General features: G+C 45.0%; 1 protein-coding gene across 1 annotated transcript in view; it reads left to right on the forward strand.

Annotated features, from left to right (window-relative positions):
* Positions 1-25,109, forward strand: part of PTGFRN (prostaglandin F2 receptor inhibitor) — an 83,291-nt gene that overhangs the window by 23,705 nt on the left and 34,477 nt on the right. The window contains exons 2-4 of the mRNA XM_055402069.2: positions 11,259-11,627; positions 14,452-14,865; positions 20,786-21,166. Coding sequence (XP_055258044.2) covers positions 11,259-11,627; positions 14,452-14,865; positions 20,786-21,166 — 1,164 coding nt within the window. The remainder of the gene's footprint in view (positions 1-11,258; positions 11,628-14,451; positions 14,866-20,785; positions 21,167-25,109) is intronic.

Genomic DNA, 25,109 nt, shown 5'->3' on the forward strand with positions numbered 1-25,109 from the left:
TTTCACGTTCCCCTAAGACTCAATGTGCCTCTAAAACTCAATATACCGTCAGTCTCTTAAAAGACGGTCCAAGGTTGATTTACCTTCCTCTCTCACATATCATCTAGCTAGGGGGCTTCTTGCTCAATAGTTGTTTAAAAAGTCATATTGTATTTGTCTAGTTTATCTCTGTAAGGTCTTAGCTAAATCTTTTTTTTTTTTAAATGATGATGAGGCCTGCTCTAGTAGAACCTTATTTGTGTTTGGATGGGGTTTTGAAGTAGTGCCATATGTGACTTCATTACACATTTCTCTGCTGGCTGTAACTTGTTTAATGTGTACATTGCTGCATTTTCATCACATAGGGACTGTAAATGAAAGCCGGCACGTTCCCTCCTTGCCAGACCTCTCAGTGGCAGTCATGGAGAGACAATGGTTTTGCATTTGTTAAGTCAGATGCTGCAGTGAAGGCCCTATGAGGGTTTATAAGTTTGACCTTGTATATCCATTTCTAAATCACGTGTGGACTGGAAACTTCATGTAGAAATCCACAGGCCCCTAGTCTCTCTTAAAGGGCTTGTAAGGACTGGGGAAGGGGGATTTAGGTGTCATTTTACAAGGCAGAGTAAAAATACCACAATCTCTTCAGTTTCAGTATTTCTGTTCTACCTGTACGGTTGGATTCAGTAACTTTCAATACTTATCTTAGAAATTACTCTTGATTGGAAAGTCAGATTGTTTGCTTCGAGACTGCTCAGTGAGGTGATAACATTTGAGCAATAATAGAAACAATTGCAAATATCCTTTGCAGGTCTTCTGTACTCTGCAGGTCTTGATTTAGAATAATGTTGATGGTAACCCAGGAAATAAAATCTGTTTCCCGTGGCTATCATGAGGGGGTGAAAGAACTGGATAAATACAGTTCGTCTTCATTAGCTGGTCTCTCTTAATGATTCCTCATGGTTGCCAATAACGCTTATTGAAATGAACATTGCAGGAATGATTGCACTGCAAAAGTTGCCTGATTTCTCTTGCCTCAGTTCAGTTCAGTTGTGTCCAACTCTTGACGACCTCATGGACTGCAGCATATCAGGCTTTCCTGTCCATCACCAATCCCTGGAACTTGCTCACATTCATGTCCATCGAGTCGGTGATGCCACTCAACTATCTCATCCTCTGTTGCCCCTTCTCCTCCTGCCTTCAGTCTTTCCCAGCATCAGGGTCTTTTCAAATGAGGCAGTTCTTCACATCAGGTGGCCAAAGTATTGGAGCTTCAGCTTCAGCATCAGTCCTTCCAGTGAATATTCAGGACTGATTTCCTTTAGGATTGACTGATTTGATCTCCTTGCAGTCCAAGTGACTCTCAAGAGTCTTCTCCAACACCACAGTTCAAAAGCATTAGTTCTTCGGCACTCAGCTTTCTTTATGGTCATACTCTCACATCCATACATGACTGCTGGAAAAACCATAGCTTTGACTATGCAGACCTTTGTTAGTAAAGTAATGTCTCTGCTTTTTAATATGCTGTCTAGGTTGGTCATAGCTTTTCTTCCAAGGAGCAAGCCTATCCCCATCCATTCTACATGATGGAAGAAAGTTGAAGGCATTTAATTATTTTCTTGAGTACTTCAGAGGTAGGCAAATAGAAATCTGGAAACAGGAAACAGTTACTGCTTGCATATTAATTGTCTGTACTGCAAGAAAGAGCAGTAGGCTTCCAAAAGTCCTCCCTATATGTTTTTAGAATAAAGTTCTTTTCACCTAATTTGAATATGAAAGTGTAAGACATGGAGTTAGTATCACTTAAAATAATGAAGACAGTCTGTCAGAAAAAAATTTTTTAAGAAACTGGACGTTATTTTTAATAATCCTGTTTTTCTATTTTTCTCCTCTGTCTACTTTACATCAAGAATATATATTTCTTCTCTTTAGTAACTCATTTTGGTTACTTTGCTGCCCATCTGATTCATATTGTCCTTGGAGAATTTGAAATATTTTATAGGGAATGTCAAGCTGTTCCTTCTTCCCACTCAGCATAAAGACAAAATCAACAGAAGGTGGTAATATCAACAATGCAGTTGAAGACAAAACCAACCCGGCCAATCTTTGTCCTGGCAGGGCACTGCATGGACCAGATAAGCTTGGCTGGAGTCCCTCACTTCATAGTTTCATGCACGTTATTAACTTGTCTGAGTCTCAGTTTCCTCTGTTCAGTGGTGGGGGTGTTCTGGCATATAAGAGAGACATAGGATGTTATTATTCCTCCTCTTACTCTATCTCAGCCTTCTGGAGAGAAATTTGGTGATGAATCAGAGTGAACAGATTACAAAGTAAATACTTCAAAAATGCTTATGTCGTTTTAGCTGACATTATGGATTCTTTGATTAATCAAGCTTTTTAAATATATGTTTTAAATTTATTTAAGAATGGACTAGAACAGTGATTCTTTTTTGAAAATTATTTTTGTATGTATGTATTTTTGGCTGTGTTGGGCTTTCTCTAGTTGCAGTATGTGGGATTCTCAGTTGTGGGTTTTTTTTGTTGTTGTTGCAGAGCGTGAGCTCCAGGGCCTGCAGGCTCAGTAGTTGTTAGGCAAGGGCTTAGTTGCCCCGAGGCATGTGGGATCTTAGTTCCTGGAACTGTGTCCCTTGCATTGGCAGGTGGATTATTTTTTTTTTTCCTTGATTTATTTATTTTTGGCTGTGCTGGGTCTTTGCTGCTGTGTGCGGGCTTTTCTCTAGTTGCTGCAAGCAGGGGCTACTCTATTGTGGTGCACGGGCTTCTCAATGTGTTGGCTTCTCTTGTGGCTTGCAGGCTCTAGATGTGCGCATGCGTGAGCGCCAAGTCGCTTCAGCCGTAACTGACTCTGTGACCCTATAGCCTGTATGGGGCCTGACAGGCTCCTCTGTCCATGGAATTCTCCAGGCAAGAATACGGGAGGGGGTTGCATGGGCTTCAGTAATTGCGGCACATGGTCTCAGGAGTTTCCTGGAGGGCTCTGGAGCACAGGCTCAGTAGCCATGATGCAGATCTTTAGTTGCTCTAAAGCATGTGAGATCTACCTGGGTCAGGGATCAAACCCATGTCCTGGGCATTGACAGGTGGATTCTTAACCACTGGACCACCAAAGAAGTCCCTAATCGAGTAATTTTTATTATCCCTCTCTCTTTAGTTTGTTATCTATTCTTTTACTTTTATGATTATTCTAGAGATTAGAACATACATTGTTGACTTATTAGTGTCTACTGATGATCCATTTATCATATGCAAGACCTTAGAAAACATTTAGGCTCCATTTATTTCATTCTTTCCCTCATTTTTTTTTGCTGCTGTTGTCATATATTTTAATTATGTATATATTTTAAATTCCCGAAGACATGATTAATATTGTATTATATAGTCCCCACAGAGAAGGCAATGGCAAGCCACTCCAGTACTCTTGCCTAGAAAATCACATGGACAGAGGAGCCTGGTGGGCTGCAGTCCATGGGGTCACTACTAGTCCGACACGACTGAGCGACTTCACTTTCACTTTTCACTTTCACACATTGGAGAAGGAAATGGCAACCCACTCCAGTGTTCTTGCCTGGAGAATCCCAGGGACGGGGGAGCCTGGTCGGCTGCCGTCTATGGGGTCGCACAGAGTCGGACACGACTGAAGTGACTTAGCAGCAGCAGCAGCAGCAGCAGTAGGTTTACCCACACACTTAACCTTTCTATTGCCCTTTATGTCTTTGTACATCTCCATGATTCCATCTGGGATCATTCTTCTCCTGTTTGAAGAATGCCCGTTAGCATATCTTTTTGGTATTCTGTTACTATTTCTTTTTATTAGTTCTCTTTCCCTTGTTGAGAGTTAGTTGAAAGCATATTTATTTTACCTTCCTTTTAAAATTTATTTTGCCATTTCTGTGTACAACTCTCAGTTGGTTACTTTCTTTCATCACTTTAAAGATGTCATTACATTGTTTTAAGAGCATCATTTCTATTGAAAGGTTGCTCCCTTCTCTACTTTTCAGCAGTTTTACTATCATGTACCTAGGTGTGGTTTTCTTTGTATTTGCACTGCCTCTGATACATAGTACTTCTTGAATCTGTGGCATGCTCTCTTTGTCAGTTTAATAAACATCTTAGCCGTTATCTCTTCAGAAATTAATTCCACCCAATTCTATCACATTCTTTCCTTCTCATTCTGGGTCTCTGTTACATGTTTGGCCTTTTTGCTATCTCTCATGTGTCTCTTAGACTGTTTTCTATATTTTTAATCTTTTTTACACCCTGGGCTTCAGTTTGGATATCTTATGAGTGACTGATAGTCACTCAGTCGTGTCCTACCATTGCGACCCCATGGACTGTAGCCCACCAGTCTTGCTGTCCATGGTATTCTCCAGGCAAGAATACTGGAGTAGGTCGCCATTTCCTTCCCCAGGATTGGATATCTTATACTGACTTCTTTTCTCCGCATCTAATCTGATATCAAACCCATTTATTGAGCTCAATTCTAGATTTTTTCTTTTAGTTCTAGATTTTAATCTGATTATTTTAATAGTTAATTAAGTTAAGTGAAATCCTGTTGCCTATTTCTTTAGTAAATTAGTTATAGTTATTTTAAAGCCCGTCTGATAACACCAATATCTGTATCCCTGTGCATCTGTTTCTATTGTCTGTTTTGTTGTCTTTTATTTTCAGTCATTTGGTGCTGTCATATGGGGTGTCTGGTAGGTTTTGATTAAATATTGAAACATTGAAAAATATTTCAATTAAATATCGAAAAAAAAACATGTATGATGCTATGTTCTTCACAAGATGTACTTTTTTTCCCCCCTAGCAGGCTAAAGAGTGAGAGAAACACTGTTATCCAATGAGGAATTGAGATGTTTTGAGATGAGATTTCAGTATTAATAGAGCAGGTTTTTTCCTTCGGCTTTCCTCTTACTCCAAAGGCATAGCCCTTTCCAGGGCTGTAATTCATTCTGGGGTATTTACTATAGTCCACCTTCCTTTGTGAACTCAGTTCAGTTCAGTCGTGTCCGACTCTTTGCAACCCCATGAACCGCAGCACGCCAGGCCTCCCTGTCATTCACAAACTCCCAGAGTCCTCCCAAACCCATGTCCATTGAGTCGGTGATGCCATCCAACCATCTCATCCTCTGTCGTCCCCTTCTCCTCCTGCCCTCAATCTTTCCCAGCATCAGGGTCTTTTCAAATGAGTCAGCTGTTCGCATCAGGTGGCCAAAGTATTGGAGTTTCAGCTTCAACATCACTCCTTCCAGTGAACACCCAGGACTGATCTCCTTTAGGATGGACTGGTTGGATCTCCTTGCAGTCCAAGGGACTCTCAAGAGTCTTCTCCAACACCACAGTTCAAAAGCATCAATTCTTCAGTGCTCAGCTTTCTTTATAGTCCAACTCTCACATCCGTACATGACCACTAGAAAAACCATAGCCTTGACTAGACAGACCTTTGTTGGCAAAGTAATGTCTCTGCTTTTTAATATGCTGTCTAGGTTGGTCATAACTTTTCTTTCAAGGAGTAAGTGTCTTTTAATTTCATGGCTTCAATCACTATCTGCAGTGATTTTGGAGCCCAGAAAAATAAAGTCAGCCACTGTTTCCCCATCTATTTGCCATGAAGTGATGGGACTGGATGCTATGATCTTAGTTTTCTGAATGTTGAGTTTTAAGCCAACTTTTTTACTCTCCTCTTTCACTTTCATCAAGAGGCTCTTTAGTTCTTTACTTTCTGCCATAAGGGTGGTGTCATCTGCATATCTGAGGTTATTGATATTTCTCCCAGCAATCTTGATTCCAGCTTGTGCTTCCTCCATCCCAGCATTTCTCATGATGTACTCTGCATAGAAGTTAAATAAGCAGGTTACCTATTTGGAACCAGTCTGTTGTTCTATGTCCAGTTCTAACTATTGCTTCCTGACCTGCATACATACAGGTTTCTCAAGAGGCAGGTCAGGTGGTCTGGTATCCCATCTCTTTCACAATTTTCCACAGTTTATTGTGATCCACACAGTCAAAGGCTTTGGCATAGTCAGTAAAGCAGAAATACATGTTTTTGTGGAACTCTCTCGCTTTTTTGATGTGAACTCAGAACTTCAATTTTTGTTTCCCAAGTGGTGCAGTGGTAAAGAATCTGCCTGCTAGTGCAGGAGACACAAACGATGGCACAAGAAGTTTTAGAGATAGAAGAAAGAGATAATTATTAGAAAGTTAAGTTGTGGATGGTCTCCATATTTCACTGTCATATTTAGTCCTAGATTTCCTTGAAGCTAAGGTAGAAAAGTGAAAGTCACTCATTCATGTCTGACTCTTTGGGACCCCGTGGACTATGTAGCTCGCCAGGCTCCTCTGTCCAGGGAATTCTCCAAGCAAGAATACTAGAGTGGGTTCCCATTTTCTCCTCCAGGGGATCTTCCAGACCCAGGGATCAAACCCAGGTCTCCACCATTGTAGACAGATTCTTTACGCTCTGAGCCACCAAGGAAGCCCAAAGTACAGAAGGACACACGAATTTTATATGTGATGGGGAAAACAAGACTTAGAAGTTGGAATAGAGAAAAGAGAGGTGATGAAGTTAGTAGTCACAGTTTTATTCAGGGGTGTGTGTGTGTGTGTGTTTGCTGGGAGGTTTAGGCAGGAGTTTTAAAAACAGGAATTAGGGAGCAGTGCAGGGTTCTGAGACCTATGTAAGAAGGTCTGATCTAGTCGGGGCATGGTGATGTGGTACTGGTCCACTTAGTAATTGGGATTTTGAAGAAGAGCCTTAGCATCAGAACCTTAATATACTGAACAAAATGTGCTATTAAGGTGCCCTCATTTTGTGTTGAGTTTCAAAGGTAGTTGGGCTGTGGTTTCTGGCCTGAGTGGTGAGAGATGCCTATGTAGTTCTTATTTTCTGGGGAAAGAACACACAGTGGGCCATCAACAGGAGTTCAGGTACTAAATTTTAGGAGACTTATGTTTTCTTGTGTCACTGAACAACACAGTAGTGCCCTCAATAGTCCTTTTAAGGCTAATAAAGAAATGTATTTCATGTGAAGATTTCTTATATTGACCTCTGAAAACGAATGAAACTGCAATTTTATTTTATTTTTTTGAAACTACAATTTTAAATTATTCCTTAGTAAAGGTATTTTTATAGAACGTGAAACTAATACAGTTCAGGTGCCAAAGTGTTTGGGACTCTTCATGTGAAATTTGGTAGAATTTGAAAACCAGAGGAGAATTTTGTTATTTTTCCCTTAGTTATCAGCTGTTACAAGAGGTTTCAACTAACGTTGGCAATGTGTGACTCTGCAGATATTCTTTTTGATTCTGAAAGAGCCATATGCTCTATGTTTCACAAGTTGTATTTCTTTTTAAATATTATTAACTGTTATCTAACAGTATTAAAGGAAATGTGTGCTAAATACCAGCTTGCTATTAGCAAATTGAAATTCTGTTCTCTCAACTTCAAAATCTTGCTTTGCACGGATGAGAGGACATCCCAGATCTTCATGTATGCCACTACTCAGGTTTCTATCTTTTTTAGATTAAAATTTGATCTTTTAAGCATCTGTTCATATCTGCTTGGCTTTTCCCAGTGGCACTGTAACATGGCCAGCATGGAAGGTACTTCTGCAGGTTAAGTTGGAATGTGGAGGCCGGAGTGCCTGAGTGACCCTTGGGGAGATGAGGAAGGCTTCCCACAGGAGATGGGGCTGGAGCTGTTTCTTGCAAGAGGCTGAGAGGTGGTTGGGATGGCAATTCCAGATGAATGAGGCCCAGAAGCAGAGTCTTTGGTGCACGAGAGAAGCATGGCATTTCCAGAGAACGAAGGGTCATTTGTTTTGTTGGCATCTAAGCACTAAGGGCTGGGAGAGTGATAGCTGATGAAGCTGGAATGGTAGCCATGGGCCAGACTCTGAAGGACCTTGTATATTTTTATTCACCCACTCATTTAGCAAATATTTGCTGAACATCTACTATGTACCAGGTCCAGTTCTAGGCACTGGCATTCAGGAGCAAAGGAAACAGGTAAAAATCACAGCTCATATAGTCCTTACAGTGTAGTGGAAGGAGGTGGATAATAAATAATAGCAAAAATATATGGATACGCGTAAAGAGTATTATTGATAAGTGACAAGAAAATGCGACAAGAATAAGGATGGGTATGTGCAATTTTAAGATGGTCAGGAAAGGGAAGGCAACGTTGTAATGAAATGTGGAGCATGGAGCATGGTGAACGTCTGAGAATGTTCTGAACTTAGCAATGTGCAGAAACCCTGAGGTTGGAGTAGTTCTGTTTGCTCAGGAGCCTTAGGAGTTAAGGATGGCTAGAGTACAGTGGAAGGAGGAGCAGGAGGGTGGTGAAGCAAAGAGGGCCGGGTCCTGTGAGGTCTTAATGGCCTCTGTGAGGACTTGCTTTTTATCTGAAGCTTTGAACAGAGTAAAGATGTCAGACAACTTGAGTTACTAAAAGATGGCTTGGCCATGTTGAGAGTGGAGGGCAGGTTGGCAGCCCATTGGGAGACTGTTGCAATAATTCAGGTGAGAGGGAAGGTGGCTTGAACCCGGGGGATCACATTAGGGGACCTGGAAGATAGAGTGAATCCTGCAGGTGATGAGGAGCCGTGAAGGACTCCTGACCAGTGAAGTGACACATGATTTATGCCTTAAAAGATGATTTGGGCAGCTGTGTGTGGTAGCAGGACTGGAGAGCTGAGACGAACCGGCTGTCCCCCAAGCTCTGCTCATGCCGAAGGGCCCTGTTGAGCCGGTTATTAACCTGGTCAGCCTCTTGATAAGGGCTAGGAATTGCAAAGATGGACACATTAGGAAATTCCTTTGTAAACCTGCCAGGGAAGCAGAGTGAATGAATGTGATTAAGTTTATTGTAGATGCCACCTGCAAAGCAGAGCCCTACCGAATTTCATGCACTATCATGGGGGCTCTGTGGCTCATTTATGCCTTACAAAGCCCTAAGGGGTCATATGTCCACTTCATGGAAGAGGACACTGGGCACGAGGAAAAAAGCACTGGGCTGTGACCCCTCTTACAGGTCTCCACTGTGACCTTCCTTCTGAAGGGTCTGCGAGATTTGGGATTATCAGGTCATCTCTGAAATTAAATGTAAAAAAGATTGCCTGTTTCTTTTGTGAACTGTGGTGATGATGACGTCACTGCTGTGTGGGTATGTTTTATTTCAATGCGCTGAGTTGCCAGTGACAGATATTAGCTTAAGGACCATTAGCTTAAGGTGGGATTGTAAGGAATTGAAGTTGTGCACACGTGTGTGTGCACGGGCAAGCGTGTGGAAGGACGTAGAGGGTGTGGCCAAATCTAGTGGCTCAGGTGAGGCCATCTGTCAGGAGGACACAGTCCTTGCGTCTCTCCTGGTGTCTGCCTGAGTCCCTTCTGCCAGAGACGGCTTCCTCGCCTAGTCAGGAGGGCTGCCCATGTGCTGCTTCAGAGCAACGCGGCCCTGTGGTACCCTGATCCCAAAGGAGGTGAAAATGTCTTTCCGAGAAGCTTCAGCAGAAATGAGCCAGGAGAACCAGGACCTGGTTTCAGCCTCAGCATTTGGCCCTGGCTCTGGGGTGCAGGGCAGTGGGTCGCAGACACATCTCTTCCTTGAGCTTCACCTGGCACTCTCCCTGGTGCACATCTATGCTCACATTCCCTCCCGCCCTCCCCCTTTTAAGGATACTGGTCATTGGATCAGGGGCCCACCCTTCTCTGGGTGACCTCATCACGGTTAAGCTAATTACAGCTGCAACAACCTATTCCCAAATAAGGTCATATTCCGAGGTGCTGAGGGCCTGGACTTCAGCATATGAATGGGGAGGTGGTGGTAGGGAGACACAATTCCACCCAGAACAAATGACAAAAATACAAAATTGAAAATAAGTAATAGAAGATCCCTTTGGCTGAGCTCTTCTTACATGATGGAGTCTCAGCTAACCATTTTATTTCATCGGGTCAGTTACTCCTTCTCGCCTCATTTTATTGTTGAGGAAGCCAAAACTAGAAGTCTCTCAAATTTCAACTTAGATCCCCTTGATTTCAGGGCTGCCCTGGTGGCTCAGACAGTAAAGATCTGCTTGTAATGCAAGAGACCTGGGTTCGATCCCTGGGTTGGGAAGGTCCCCTGGAGGAGGGAATGGCAATCCATTCCATATTCTTGCCTGGAGAATTCTATGGACAGAAGAACCTGGTAGGGTACAGTCCATGGGGTCACAAAGAGTCAGACACAACTGAGAGACTAACACACACACACACACACAAACACACACACCTTGATTTCAGAGCCCATCCTTTCTCCTGTATATCTTAATGCCGGACATATTCATCGAACCTCAGGAAAGAACCATGCAAGTTCTTTTGGTCCAAATTGAAATGCTTACACAGGTAGTAAACTCACTACAAAGAATGTGCCAAAGTTCATCACAAAGAAGCTATCTTAAAGGACACCCATGACAGGCCCCAAGGGCCTGCCCAGAGCCCCGAGAGGTCTGTGCTCTTGGGGCGGGAAATGTCAGTGAACTCTTGGTGTTGTCCACCCTGCCCATCCCCAGTGAGCTGCCACATTCCTACCGATGCCCAGCAACAGGCCGGAGCACGCACTCGCTCACTTCGTGCTTCCCTAGCCTCATTCTGCATTTGGATCAGGGTGAAGAGTAGAGAGAAGGAAATGAGCCAGAAAATAGAAAATTAATACTTGGTAGAGTCGTCATATTTTAAAATTAATTTACAGGCAATGTCAGATAACCAGAGTTAAATCATTTTATCAGCAGGCTGCTTCAGGATTTAAAAAATTGGCATCCATCATTGTAAATCAGGTCTCAGGAGCCTGGGGGAATGGTCTCTAAGGAAGAGGGTTGATATAGGGTGGGCCGAAATGTAAATACTTGATTAGCTGTGTCCTTTTCTTTCACACAAAACCTAAAATACTTCCACATCACGTTGAGTGATCACAGTAGGTTAAATAGTAACAGGAGGGAGGAAGCTCTTCAAATTTATAGTTAGCCTACCTTTAGTACTTGTCTTCCTCCCTGTTGATCCTAGGAGACTGGTGCATGAGAGGTACTCACTGCAGGGGGCTATTCCTGGCTCGGGGTCCTTGAGGTGGGTTGAACCTTCTTCTGCACAGACACTGGCAGCACGCTGGTCAGTGTTGTGTTTTCCATCATGTGCCTGGGAGCTGAAGCGCCCACAGGCTTGCCACATTTATTCCGGGAAGAGCTTACTGGATTCAAGCCCCCTTCTTTCACTTCTTGTCATTGCAGCTCTTTGCCGAGGGCGCGTGGTAAGGGTCCCCGCGGGCAGCCTGGTGCGGGTAGTGGGCACCGAGCTGGTCATCCCCTGCAACGTCAGTGACTACGATGGCCCCAGCGAGCAGAACTTTGACTGGAGCTTCTCGGCCTCGGGCAGCAGCTTCGTGGAGCTTGCCAGCACCTGGGAAGCGGGCTTCCCAGCCCAACGGTACCGCGAGCGCCTGCAGAGGGGCGACATCCTGCTGCGGCGGACGGCCAACGACGCGGTGGAGCTGCACATAAAGAATGTCCAGCACTCCGACCAGGGCCACTACAAGTGTTCCACCCCCAGCACGGACGCCACCGTGCAGGGCAACTATGAGGATACAGTGCAGGTTAAAGGTATGTCCTCATGGGAGGTGGGGGATTGCTGTGCCAGGGGCCATACTTCCCTCTGCCACCCCGCCGTGAGTGACTGTGCCCGGGGCTCTGCTCCCTCCTTTGTCCAAGGGAGTAATAGTATCTTACCTGATGAAAGGCAGGGGATGGGCCAGGGGGCCTCTGAGGTCCCTCTCTTCGTTCCGTGGTGAATATGAACTGTCTCGTAGCTGGTGAGTTGGAGGCAGCATGGTGTATGGTGGAGAGTCCAGCTCTGAGCCAGGTTGCCTGCGCTTAGTTCCGTGGCTGGCTCTCCTGTTTGTCACCTCTCTGGCCATTTGTATGTCCCGTGCCTCAGCTTCCTCCTCTGGAAAACAGTGCCTCCCATAAAGGTCAAAGTGAACTGTTGTTATTTAGTCGCTAAGTCTTGTCTGACTCTTTTATGACCCCATGGACTGTAGCCCCCCAGGCTCCTCTGTCCATGGGATTTCCCAGGCAAGAATACTGGAGTGGGTTACCATTTCCTTTGTCAGGGTATCTTCCTGACCCAGGGGTCAAACCCACGTCTCCTGCATTGGCAGGCAGAGCCTTTACTACTGAGCCCCCAGGGAAACCCGCAAGGTGAATTAGCACATGTAAAGCCTCAGCAGTGCCATAGTAAGCACTCAGTCAAGTTAGGGATGAGAGGGTGGTGGTCACGTGGACACTGTTCGTGTTTATGGGAATAAGAGATACTTCGAAGCTCATGTCTTTCTCTGTGCCCTTCGTGATTTAAGTACCTGTGTTTTCTAGAAGTCGTATGGGTCATATGTAGAGAAAGAATGATGTGGTCACTGCAAGCTGGTGAGCCTGGCTGTGCAAGTAATCACACCTAAATAGCTGGAATATTTGGGTTTGTTTGTTTTTTCATTTTCTAAGTTCTATTTGATTTACTCACCCGTTCAGTTCTCAACCCAGTGAAGAAGAGAGGGCAGGGTATTTCCCTAATTTACACACAAGGAGATGGAAAATCCTAGGTTAATTACTTGCCTAAAATCACACAGCTAATTGGTAAATGAGCAAGAACAAGCGATTTTAATTTGAGGCTGGCAAAATAGAAACATTAATGTTGTTATTATTATTACTTAATTATGCATTTATTTGTATCCTGCCTTGTTCCAAAAAGAATTATGTCAGGGTAGTAGTGTATTAAATGATCAAGAAAGCAGAAAATCCATATGATGACATAAAAAGAAGGGGTTAATTCAGGCATTCATTCCTTCTGTAATGATTTCTTGACTCCTACCATATTCCAGACTCTGTTCCCCGACTAGGCTCACGAGGGGATAAAAACAGCCACTTCCATTATGCAAGCATGAAAATGTCCAGTCTCCTCTTCCCTTACCTCTTCTCACTCCTATACAGAAATCAAATATGTCTTTTTGGAACAAAGTCTCATAAGACATTCTTGCATTGGAGTTGAGTAACCCATGGCTTCCGTAGTCATCACAAACATGCCACACCTCCAATAGATCAGATACACACTTGTCTCCATCTGCGATGCTCATCTTAAGGAGTTGGAGGCTGCAGGAGGAACTTCCTGCCCCCCTGCCCCAGTATCTTTCTGTTTCTTCTCCAGTCTTTGGAAGGAGAAGCAAGGAGAGGCTTTCCTCAGAGTCAGGAAAGCAGATGGATGGCCATGAAAGAGACTGGCTGGCTGCCCAGATGGAGCCTCTGGTGGCTGCCATGAATGATCTAGGGTCTCTCTGGCCTTCAGCTTCACAGGTCTTAAAACTGTATATATCCATGGCCTCAGAGATAACTGGTCTTGGGAACCGAGTCATGTTAGCTGGACTCACAGACTGATGTATATACTAGAAAGTCATTATATTCATTTGCAGTAGAGACAGGACTTTGGGATATGTCCTTCTAAAAAATGTAGCAGTTTTTTCTGTTATTTAAAGTAGTCCCTGTTCAAGGACATTGAATTCATTTCCAAGTGTGGAATGGCAGGAAAACCCAGGGAGATGGTGAACAGTGGTGTTTGGGCATTCTCTCAGCCAGCCCTTTGGCAAACCTGAGCGGTGGTGGTCCCTGCAGTCTCTTTGGTAGGGGCCTCCTCACTGCTGTATCGTGTGGCTTCCCTTCCTCAGTAGCTCTCACCAACACTTGCCTGATCTCCTGCCCCCTTTTTCTAGACTATAGAGAAACCCGGCCTTTTCCCAATGGGTCCTAATAATTAAATAACTGAGGCTTCGGTTTTCCTTGATGGATTCCTACCCTGCAGATACCTTCTTCTCAACCTAGTTATTCTTAGGCATTGCCTAGACCTGGGGGTGCAGGAAGTTCTCCCACGTGTTATTGCCCTGAGAACTACACTGCTTTAACTGCTAGAAGATCCCCCAGGCTCCCTACTCCAGCCTGTGCGCCAACAAAGATATGTTGGACAGTCATGGCTGGTTATCCCTGAGTACCAAGCACTGTCCTGGGAACCTTCCCTTATAACTAGTTGAATTCTCAGTCAGCTTCCTGAGTTGGGTCTAGTTGTCATCGCATTTTAGAAATGAGGAAACTGAGGCACAGAGGGGTTTCAGTGACTTGCCGAAGGGTGACAGAAGTGTAGCCCAAGGCGCAGCTTCCCAAAGGGAGTTTGCACCACCCAGTTCTAGCAGGCGTGTCTTATTAGTGCTGCCTCTTTTATCAAGTCAGAATGTCAGCTGAGATGAGAGATGTCGTGAAATGGGCAGATGGGCCCATGTGGGCATTAGAAAGGGGAGGGGAGGAAGTTGTCCCTCAAGACCTGGAGGTGGGCGGGCATGCCCAGTGCTTGGGGCAGCAGTGTTCTGACCGCTCTGCCTTCTCCCGGCAGTGCTGTCCGACGCCCTGCATGTGGCCGCCAGCCCTCAGCCCTCCCCGGGCCCCAGCCTGCGCGAGGGCGAGCCCTTCGAGCTGCGGTGCTCGGCCTCCACCACGTCGCCGCTGCACACGCACCTGGCCATGCAGTGGGAGGTGCGGCGCGGCCCCGCCCGGCGGAGCATCCTCTCCCTGACCCACGAGGGCAGGTTCCGACCTGGCCCTGGCTATGAGCAGCGCTACCGCAGCGGGGACGTACGCCTGGACACCGTGGGGAGTGACGGCTACCGCCTCTCCGTGTCTCGGGCCCTGTCCTCCGACCAGGGCTCCTACAGGTGCATCGTCAGCGAGTGGATCGGAGAGCAGGGAAACTGGCAAGAAATTCAAGAAAAAGCCGTGGATGTGGCCACCGTGGTGATCCAGCCAACAGGTGAGCTTCTGAAAATTGCATGTTTTAGATTGTTGTTGTTGTTTAATCACTCAGTTGTGTCTGACTCTTTGCAGCCCCATGGACTGCAGCCCATCAGGCTCCTCTGTCCATGGAATTTTCCAGGCAAGAATACTGGAGTGAGTTGCCGTTTCCTTCTACGGGGGATCTGTCCTACCCAGGGATCGAACCTGGGTCTCCTGCGTTGCAGACTGATTGTTTTCCACTGAGCCCTCAGGGAAGCTGCTTAAAGAACTAGGCCAGAGCCTTATTCCTCTCTGACAAGATTTCTCCTCCTCCTGGAAGACCTCTTGTTGATGGGTGAGGGTATAGGGTGGTGTTGATGGTTTAGAAAGGATGCATTTGTTTTGTGCCAAATGCAGAGTTTTGCTCTGCAGCTGCTTTTCCTCTGGGTTCATACCCATGGGAAGCTGCAGGTTACATAAGACACTCAGAGAATTTTGTGACTGAAAGATTAAGTCCCTTTAGGTGCCAGGACAAGGTCCAGCCTGGTGTTCAGAGAGGCTTTGGGGTGGGGCTGCCCCCACCTTGCTCCCATGGCTTCATGTTGTTTGATGTTTCCTAATCTCTGGATCTGCCCTTCCCCACAGCTGTTGGGGGCGTGTTTGGCTCATCCCCAAACCTCTGTCTGACTTGGGTCCTCTAGGCCTGCCTTTCAGGTCCCCTCTGATGTGACATCCCCTTGTAGGTGAGGGATTCCCTAGGCCTGGGCCTCTTATCTCCTTGAGGACACAAACCCCAGAAGCATCCAACTCTGGGGTCTATGTGCAAGGAGTTGTTTTCATCTGTGAACCATCTTTTTAAAAAACAATAACCAAAAACCTTCTTACTCTTATTAGAGAAGTAATTAAAGAAATGCAAAATACATTTCCAAAAAACCATAAAAATAAACGAAAAATAAGAAAAACAGGCCATTTTTGCCTCCAGTGTTCAGCAAGCATGAGTAGAGAACCTACTGTGTGCTGAGTTCTGTCCTGGGCTCTGGGGTCAGAGATGCTTGAGGATTGTGCCCAAGCCTCGTGGAGCTTCTGGCTCTGCAGAGGGAAGGTGTAAAGAGACCTTCTCAGGGGGATGTCACTGCTGCAGGTGGTTGGATGACTTGGTTTGCTGGGAGTCTGAACGCAGAGTACTTTGCGCTGTTGCTGCTGTCTCCTGTTTTGTAAACTGGGAAGACCTTGGCTGGACTCGTTTCCTGACTGTAAACAAGGGAGCGTGGCCTCTCTGTTGCTCAGATGAGAAGGAAAGCAGGCAACGATACACATGGGAAGTGTTTTTCCTCTGCAAGCTGTGTTATCCTGAGCACTTGCCCCTGAATTTACACCACAGCACGAGAGCTGAATTTGGTAAAAATAGGACCAGTGTTCTTGACTGTGGCAGTCAGGCAGGTCGGAGGTGTTCTCGTCGACAAGAGGGGCCATAGGTTGCACTCAATCTTGATTCTCCTGGCTGCCGAAATCACTTTCCAGATGGATTCAGGTCACCTGCCTTTTCAGAAATGATCTATCAGGAATCTGACATAAGAAACCTTGGATATTCATCTTGCATCAAACAGCTGTTTTAACAGGCGAAAGGGTTAAGAGTTTCAGATTTAGCAAATGCAAGAATTTCAGTTGTAAAGGTTTTTTTTTTTTTTTATTATTTTATTTTATTTCAGACAAGCCACAAAACCCAGAGTGTAGTTATAAGTCTTGAACACTCTGAGCCTGTTAGGCAGGCAGCAGCATCTGGCTCTTACTCAAGCCTGATTGTTCATAGCCTTTTGTGCATGGGTATCTTTGACAGTCCTTTGAACCTCACAAGCCCATTCTCAGAGTTAATATATTTTAATTAATAAAATGCATAAAGAGGATGACATAGGAAAACAATAACATTAAAATAGTTATCAAAAATATTTAAGATAAATTTGTTGTATAACAATATACTGTTTTATTGCATGTGTGTGTATGCAGTCTCTCAGTTGTGTCTGACTTTTTGCGGCCCCTTGGACTATAGCCGTCCTCTGTCCACGGAATTTTCCAGGCAGGAACACTGGAGTGGGTTGCCATTTCCTACTCCTGGGGATTTTCCTGACCCAGGGATCAAACCTGCATCTCCTGCATTGGACTCTTTTACCGCTGAAGCACCTGGGAAGCCCAGTGTTTTATTAATGCATTAAATAATAACAGTGGCAGACCTAACAACTACTGTAATTTCTGATAAGTGATGAATATAAATAATATTTTAAGATATCTGCAACAATTGAAGTGTAATGTGAAAATATCTGTGATTTCTACTGGGTGCAAGATCACAGGGACAGATAATACTACACTGGTTTGTTGCTTAGTTTCATAATGAGAGGAGATGCTGTCTTTCAGGTAGAGGTTAGTAAAAGAAAGGCAATTTGTTTTCGCATCCATGTCACAGACTCCTTAAATTCTCTTTGTGGATCCTGGATTAAGAACCACCACACTAAAGTGATGGTCTTTCTCTCATTTTAAACACTCGCATTCTCCCTAGTTAGCTTTTTTTTTAATTGGAGTTTATTTGATTTATAATATCATATTAATGGTATTGCTTGAGAGTCCTTTGGGCTGCAAGGAGATCCAACCAGTCCATCCTAAAGGAAATCAGCCCTGAATATTGTTTGGAAAGACTGATGCTGAAGCTGAAGCTCCAGTACTTTAGCCATCTGATGCAAAGAACTGACTCATTGGAAAAGACCCTGATGCTGTGAAAGATTGAAGGCAGGAGAAGAGGACGACAGAGGATGAAATGGTTGGATGGCATCACCAACTCAATGGACATGAGTTTGAGCAAGCTCCGGGAGATGGTGATGGACAGGGAAGCCTAGAGTGTTGCAGTCCATGGGGTTGCAAGACTTGGACACAACTGAGCAACTGAACTGAACTGATGAGTTTCACAACATTGTGATTCAATAGTTTTATAGATTTTACTCCATTAAAAGTGAAAGTGTTAGTCACTCAGTCATGTCCAACCCCATGGACTATAGCCCATCAGCTCCTCTGTCCATGGAATTCTCCAAGCAAGAATCCTGGAGTGGGTTGCCATGCTCTTCTCCAGGGGATCTTCCTGATCCAGGGATTGAACCAGGTCTCCTGCATTGCAGGCAGATTCTTTACCATTTGAGCCACCAGGGAAGCCCCATTTATTCCAGTAAAGTTATTTTTAAATATTGGCTCTATTTCCTGTGCTGTGCATTACATCCTTGAATCTTACTTACTTTCTACTTAGCAGTTAGTACTTCTTGCCTCTTGACTCCCTGCCTCTCTCTATATATTTTTTTAAGTATTTACTAATTTGTATGATTTATTTGGCTGTGTTGGATCTTAGTTGCAACATGCAGGATCGTCAATATGTCATGTAGGATCTTTCCTTGTGATGTGCAGGCTCAGTCGCTGCAGCAGGCAGGCTTAGTTGCTCTGTGTCTTAGGTATAGAGTTTTAGTTCCTCGACCAGGGATCGAACCCAAGTCCCCTGAATTGCTAGGCAGATTCTCAACCCATGGACCACCAGGGAAGTCCCCCCTTCCTCTGTCTTGCCCCACCACCTCCCTCTCCCCACTGGTAACCACTAGTTTGTTCTCTGCATCTGTGAGCCTTTTTGTTTGTTTTTGTTATATTGTTTATTTCTTAGATTCCATCTATAAGTAAAAACATATAATATTTGTCTTTCTCTGTCTGACTTACTTCACTAAGTGTAACCCCCTACAGGTCTATCCTTGTTGCACATGGCTAACTTTCATTCTTTTTTATGGCTGAGTAATAATCCATTGTCTATATATACCACATCTTCTTTAACCATTCATCTGTTGATGGACACAGGTTGCTTCCATGTCTTGGCTATAGTAAATAGTGCTGCTATGAAGTTGTCCATAGCTAACTTCTTAACTGTTCTTATTGCGTTCTTATGATAAATGGCACAAAGTGACTTACATGGTGGGGCTGTACATGTAGGTGGCAGTAAACCCCCCTGTAATGCTGAGCCTGGTGCCTTAATTATAGGGTCAGTTATATCCAGTAGGAGAAAGCCTGCACCATCACAGACTTTGTCTGAAGTCCCCTCTACGAGTCCTTAGAACGGATTCCTTTTTCCTTTCACCATTCTTCATCCTGCCCCAGTAGTGAACCCTCCAACCCCACAGAACATGTAAAAACTGTGCTGAGTGATGTGACGAGATATTTAGCCACTTACAGAGAAAAAAATTAGAAAGCGAACTATCTTGTTACAGAGATGCCAAGATTTGTAAATGCAGGAATCCATTTTCTCCACACATCCTGTCCGCAGTTGCTTACTGTCTCCCCCTTTTCTCGGCTGGCTCCCTCCTGGGCCTTCTTTTACAGCTGCTGTAGTGGTGGCTGGCATAGAGCAGCTCTGGTAGTATTCCAGGGTCTCTGACCACGGTTGCACAAGGAGTGGTTCAAACGGCAGCACGGGCTCAGAGCAGCAGTTTCCTGACTCCTCTCAAATGATATCTCATTTTGTTTTTGGCTCCTTTAAAGGGGTGAAGGAGGAGGAAGAATTTGGAAGAAGGTGGGTGGGGGTGAGAAATTAGACTTTAAATTCCTTTTTCTAATACTATGCCTACCTCATTTTCTGTCTTCATCAAAGTGAAGCTTGAACTTGGCCTGAAACTCGTTTGAAATATCATCAGTCTTCGGAAAAATCTATAATGAAAGTCATTTACTTCAAAGCACATGGGTTCGAGAGGTTGGGTCTTTTCTGAACCAAGTGCCAGCGTTTGTCGCTGAGCTGACCCAGGTCTGTAGCTGATGCTGAGCGACTCTGGCTGGAAGACCAGGCCTGTGCTGTGCTTCCACTTGAATCCCCTGGGAGGTGTTGACTCCTCATCATCTAAGCAGTTGTTCCCAGAGCATTACCACGTGTTGAATGTTTTGCTACTCTGATTACAGATGTTCAACTTCTTTGCAAAAAAATCCCTTGAATAAAATAAAATGTTTCCATATAAAAAGCTTTGACAGGTGAATGCTGAAACCAGATCTGCCTGGGGACTGTCTCACCAAATACTTCAGTGCTTTATCTAAATATAGTTTACTTTTAATTATCCACACCAATGAGGGAGGGCAGTGGCATTGTCCAGAAATCACTGTGCTTTGGTTTTAGAATATTCTTTATCCTTAACTTTAAGGTGGGGGTGTAGAACAGAATAAATGATGCTCTAAGTACATTGCATTTGGGAGACCTGACCTGTTAGGCGTGTTGTCTGGTTTCCCTTTCCCAGTCCTTCTGTTTACATTCCCAACCTTGTTTTACCCAGAAGATGGTTTTACCCTCACTTCTACCCTCCATCTCCTAGCCCCCGAGTGACAGGGTGTACCAGCCAGAGCTGAGCTACCCTTTCTCTGAAAGTCTCCCATGTCTATCATGCATATGGAGAAAATAGAAATTTAGTTTTGTGATGTTCAACAGAGTTGAATGAACATTTCAAATGATAATGTACGTAATGATGGTGTAACACTTAACAGCAGAGTCCCTCGAGGCAGGCAGCCTGAATTTGAATCCTAACCCTGCCACATAGCAGCTGTGTGACACTGGGCAAGTTACTTAACTTCCTCTGTGGTTCAGTTGCCTTATTGGTTAAGTGAAGATGGTAGTAGAACCACCTCGTAGGGTTGTTTTGAAGATGATATTTAGAAAGCACTCAGAAGAGTGCCTGGCACATAGAAGCATCTGTGTAAGTGTTTGCTGCTGTTATTGTTTTAATGAAATAAAAAGAATTATGTCATTCATTTATTCAGTGCATTTCTCAAGCACATAAAACTGTACAGAGTCTCCTTACTTGAATGTCGTGCTAAGAAGGTAAAAGCAGGTGATCTAAGGGGATGGGGTGGAAGTGGCAAATGCAGCTGAGATGATCTCGATGTCCTTGTTTTTGGTTTTCCAGTTCTCCGAGCAGCTGTGGCCAGAAATGTGTCTGTGGCTGAAGGCAAGGACCTGGGCCTGGCTTGCAACATCACGACGGACCGAGCAGACGATGTCAGACCGGAGGTGACGTGGTCCTTCAGCCGGGCGCCTGACAGCACGGTGCCGGGCTCCCGTGCGCTGGCTCGGCTGGACCGTGACTCCCTGGTGCACGGCTCTCCTCAGGTGGCCTTGAGTCACGTGGATGCACGCTCCTACCACCTACTGGTTCGAGATGTCAGCAAAGAAAATGCTGGCTACTATTTCTGCCATGTGGCACTCTGGACCCCTGGCCACAACAGGAGCTGGCACAAGGTGGCGGAGGCCGTGTCGGCTCCAGCAGCCGTGACTGTGACCTGGCTAGGTGAGTGGTTTTGGAGGGTGGCTGTTCACCTCTCTGGCTTAATCCTTCCCCTGGGATCTGGAGAGGAGTCAAGGAGCTGTGTGTTTTGCATTATTGTGGCATTCTTGATATCCACAAGCATACTTTCCAAGCTGGTGAGGAGAGAAAGCAAACTGGCTGAAATAGAATCTGGCAGTCAAGGGAAATGTTTAGATAATGTGGCTTCAGTTGTCTCAATACCCTCATTTGAGAGGATACAGTTTCCTTTTGTGGTCAGAGATTTGCAGGGTTGGGGGTCCTGCCGATTGGCTCTTTGAAATGGATCTTTGTTGGAGGGAGCACACTGCCATTCTTCCTCTCTTTTTCCTAGACTCCTAGGTATTCTCTGGTAGGAGGAGCTGCTGCTTTTCTAAAGCCCGGGGAAGAAAAAGAATTCCTTCAGTTAATGGAACACAGTTTTTTCACTGAATGCCCTGGCATCCCAAAATGATTTTTTTTTTTTGCAGATACCAATTAAATGTAAGGGCCTTCCTGTTTCCCCACCTTTTCTGGAGGGTTCTTTCCCCAAGTCTGATTCCCTGGGGAGAAGCGGAGTGGCCCTCAACTGTTCCCCACCTTGCCACTCATGCAGTTGCTACTTGTCATATATGTGAAGGTCACTGTCGTATCCTTTTCTTCTTCTTTTTTTTTTTTTTACCACTGTCATCCTCCCCATCTCTTATTTTTCTGAGTGCTTTTCCTAATTTTGTTACCATCTTGTAATTAATTGCAAGTGAACTTAGGCAGGATGGGACCAAGTGGAGTGTGGAACACCTTGCTTCCCACATCCATTACTGCAAAGATGGACACAGGCGTGCAGGTCAGCCTCTTCCCTGTTTTGAACTTGATCTCTCTACTGTCCTCTGACCATTCTAAGCCCACACGAAGGCATTTGGCATTGCTCTACTAGGAGATAAAACAGATCTTTAAAGGCTAGGAAATCATTTCCTCCTTTGTTTAATGCCATACATCCTCACTCCATGAGTCCCAGCTCATTCCTCAGCTCTTTCTTGTCTCTGCATTGAAATCTTCTCCCAGGCTAGTGGCACATTCACTGTCTTGTTTCTTCCTAATAAGCCATTATTTGGCAGAGATGGGGAGTTGGCAAGTGGGGACAGAAGGGGGGCAGGGAGAGGAAGAGTAATAAGAGAGTGAGCAGAGGGTCCGTCCAATTCAGAGCAAGACGAGGCGGGGTGTTAGTCATCCCTGGTAGCAAAGTGATTCTTTGATATCTGCAGAGTGAAAGGAGCGGGGTTTATCTGGTGAGCTTTTATTCCTGCCGCCTGAACCCTGCGCAAAGAGACTCACTATGAAGTACTGAACTGGAACAATGTTAGCCCAGCTAGAACTCTCCTTAGCAACCTTCAAAATAAAACAGATGTTGTCAGCACCGAAAGAAGAGTTTTCGTCTCTGGAGCTGAATGCGTCTCACAGCCCTCATCCTCGGTGCGTTGTGCCCTGCTGTTAGAGCCCGTCCCTGACTCCTGCACCCCTCCCCCACTGACTTAGAAGCACAGCTCCAGCGGGGTTTTTTTCTCTCCTTTTTTTTTTTTTTAAAGAAAGTGCTGCCTGCACTCCAATTTGAGGGCCTCTTTGAAGTCCTCATGCATTGATCCCAGCCTACCCTGGGGGGAGATGGCGGGGCTGGCAGGAAGAGGATGGGAGCTCTGGGAGGGAATGGGCTCTTTTAGCTGGGAGGGATTTGATGGTGGCTGTGTTCTCCGGAAAGTGGAAAGAAATAAGGAGACTAAATTGTGGGGAAAGGTTCAGTTATTCTCCTAAGGGTCCAGCACCACGGTTGTGAAAGCTGTCAGTGTGCTTTTCCCTGACTGACTTACCCCCTACCTCCACCCCGAACCTTTGCAAGTAATGGACACTCGGTAAACATTGGGCAGATGGGGAGATAAGGCAGCACCAACCCGCGGATATGTTAAAATATGTGCATGGGAAAAGAAGAATTGCAAAGAAAGCAGTAATGTTCAGCTCAGAATACTCAGAGGCACATGGGTAAACCTGCCAGGAGTGTAAGTGGTATTCTTGTCTTCCCTTAAATCTCTCCTCCTTCCGTGTGCCTGCGACTCACCACTAAGCTCCCTGGACATTTGTCAGAAGGCGAGTTGGGCACGAGTACAGCAGTAGACCTTCCCCCAGGACCTCCCAAAAGGGTTCTCTGCCTGGCAGAGATCAGGCATGGCTTGACACTATGTGACATTCTCTAGATTTACAACATGTATGTACATGCATGTCGATCCCATGCCACATGCGACTTGGGGCCTGTTGGAGGTAACTGAGAGGTGGCGATAAGGCAGGAAGTATTCTGTTTATATAGGTCATCTTATGTTGTGTGACTGTGGAGTGTTGTCACAGAAGAGCTCTTGAGAAAGCCTGCTTCCTATGCAGGTGTGACTCAAAATGCTCGGTTTTGTTACTTAGACCAATTAAAAATGATCACTACCATGTGTTGAACACTTACTGCCTGCCAGGGACTGGGCCAGAGGCTTTACATGCATGAAATATTTGATCCTCACAATAGTGTGAGTTAAGACACTGTCCCAGTCCCCATTTGAAAACCACTGATTTTTATTTTGCTTACAGTTTTGAGGGTCAGGAATTAGGGAACAAGTCAAGACTCATCTCTGATGCATACGCTGACAGCTAGGACAGTCCGGGCTGGGGATCCCCTTCCAGATGGCTTTCTCAGGCAGGTGTCACCATATTCTGGGGCATCTCTGTCCCCACATGGTGACTCATCCAGGCCCTTTCCATGTGGTGCTTTTTGTGGAACTATCTTCTCGGGACAGTCATGCTCCTTTTATGGCAGCTGACTGCCAAGACACAGGAAGTGGCAGTGCCAGGCTAGTTAAACGCTATCCCTGGGACTGGCACAACACACTTCCACTGTTTCCTGTTGGCCAAGGTCACGACAGAGTTTGTCCACGTTCAAAGGAGTAGAGAAAGAGACCCCATCTCTTAATGGGAGACTAGCAAGGTCACTTTGCAAAAAGGGCGTGTGAAAGGGGAAACGTTACTGCAGCTCTCTTTGGAAAATAGAATCTACACAGTGGTTAATGCTTGTTTCTTTTATTTCAAAAGAAATGTTTAGAATGGCTTGGACAGAATTGTGGCCGTGGGTCAAGTCTGTCCCAAGTGTTTTTACCTTAAGGTGGGTCTGTCCCAAGTATTGTCATCCTGCGTGGAAACATTTTGACTTTGGGAATCAGCTTGACTCCTGAAGCTCACGAGCATAAAATCCTAAAAGCTGGGTGGTTCTTGTTCTCACTTGCTTGGGGTTGGTACACTAAGTAGGTGAGGAGTTGAAGCCGATTGGGGTCTTCTCATATTCACTGTGTTATCCAGACAGATTAGGGCAAAGACATGAATGGGTCTGTCAAGTCCAAGAGCACTTGCAGCATCTGGGAGGACTATGATTTTTCTTAGTGGCTAAGAAAAAACCTCTTAGGATGGATGTCCTACTTTTGAAGGGAAAAAGATATAAGTTGGCTTGCAAAACGAAGTCCAATTTAAAGCAGGAGGCACAAAAATAAATTCAAGATCAAAAGGGGTAAAAAAAAAATCAAAGAATAGATATGGCAAGATGGTTGGGATGAATTAGTTATTGCATTTGAGCGCTGAATTTGCCTCTGAAGTTTTGGAGAGTTGAGGCAAAAAGAGATGTGATTATGCAGTCCTCTTCTGATGAGGGAAAACAAATAAAAGAAAAACTTTTTCTCGGCACTGAATATATTGCATGCTTTTTCTTTAAGAGGCATTGGATAACATAACGGACAGTGCTTTCAGCTGCTCTTTTACAAAAACTCCAGGTGATTGTTTAAATGGATGTTTCTTATATCCATTCCCTGTAAAAACCAAGGGCATAAACCTTAAGTGTGTGAAGGAGTTTTTGTAAGACGCTGAGTTACTACAG

The sequence above is a fragment of the Moschus berezovskii genome, chromosome 4, assembly GCF_049115385.1.
Source record: "Moschus berezovskii isolate FMDL1 chromosome 4, NW_MosBer_1.0, whole genome shotgun sequence".
Lineage (NCBI taxonomy): Eukaryota > Metazoa > Chordata > Mammalia > Artiodactyla > Moschidae > Moschus > Moschus berezovskii.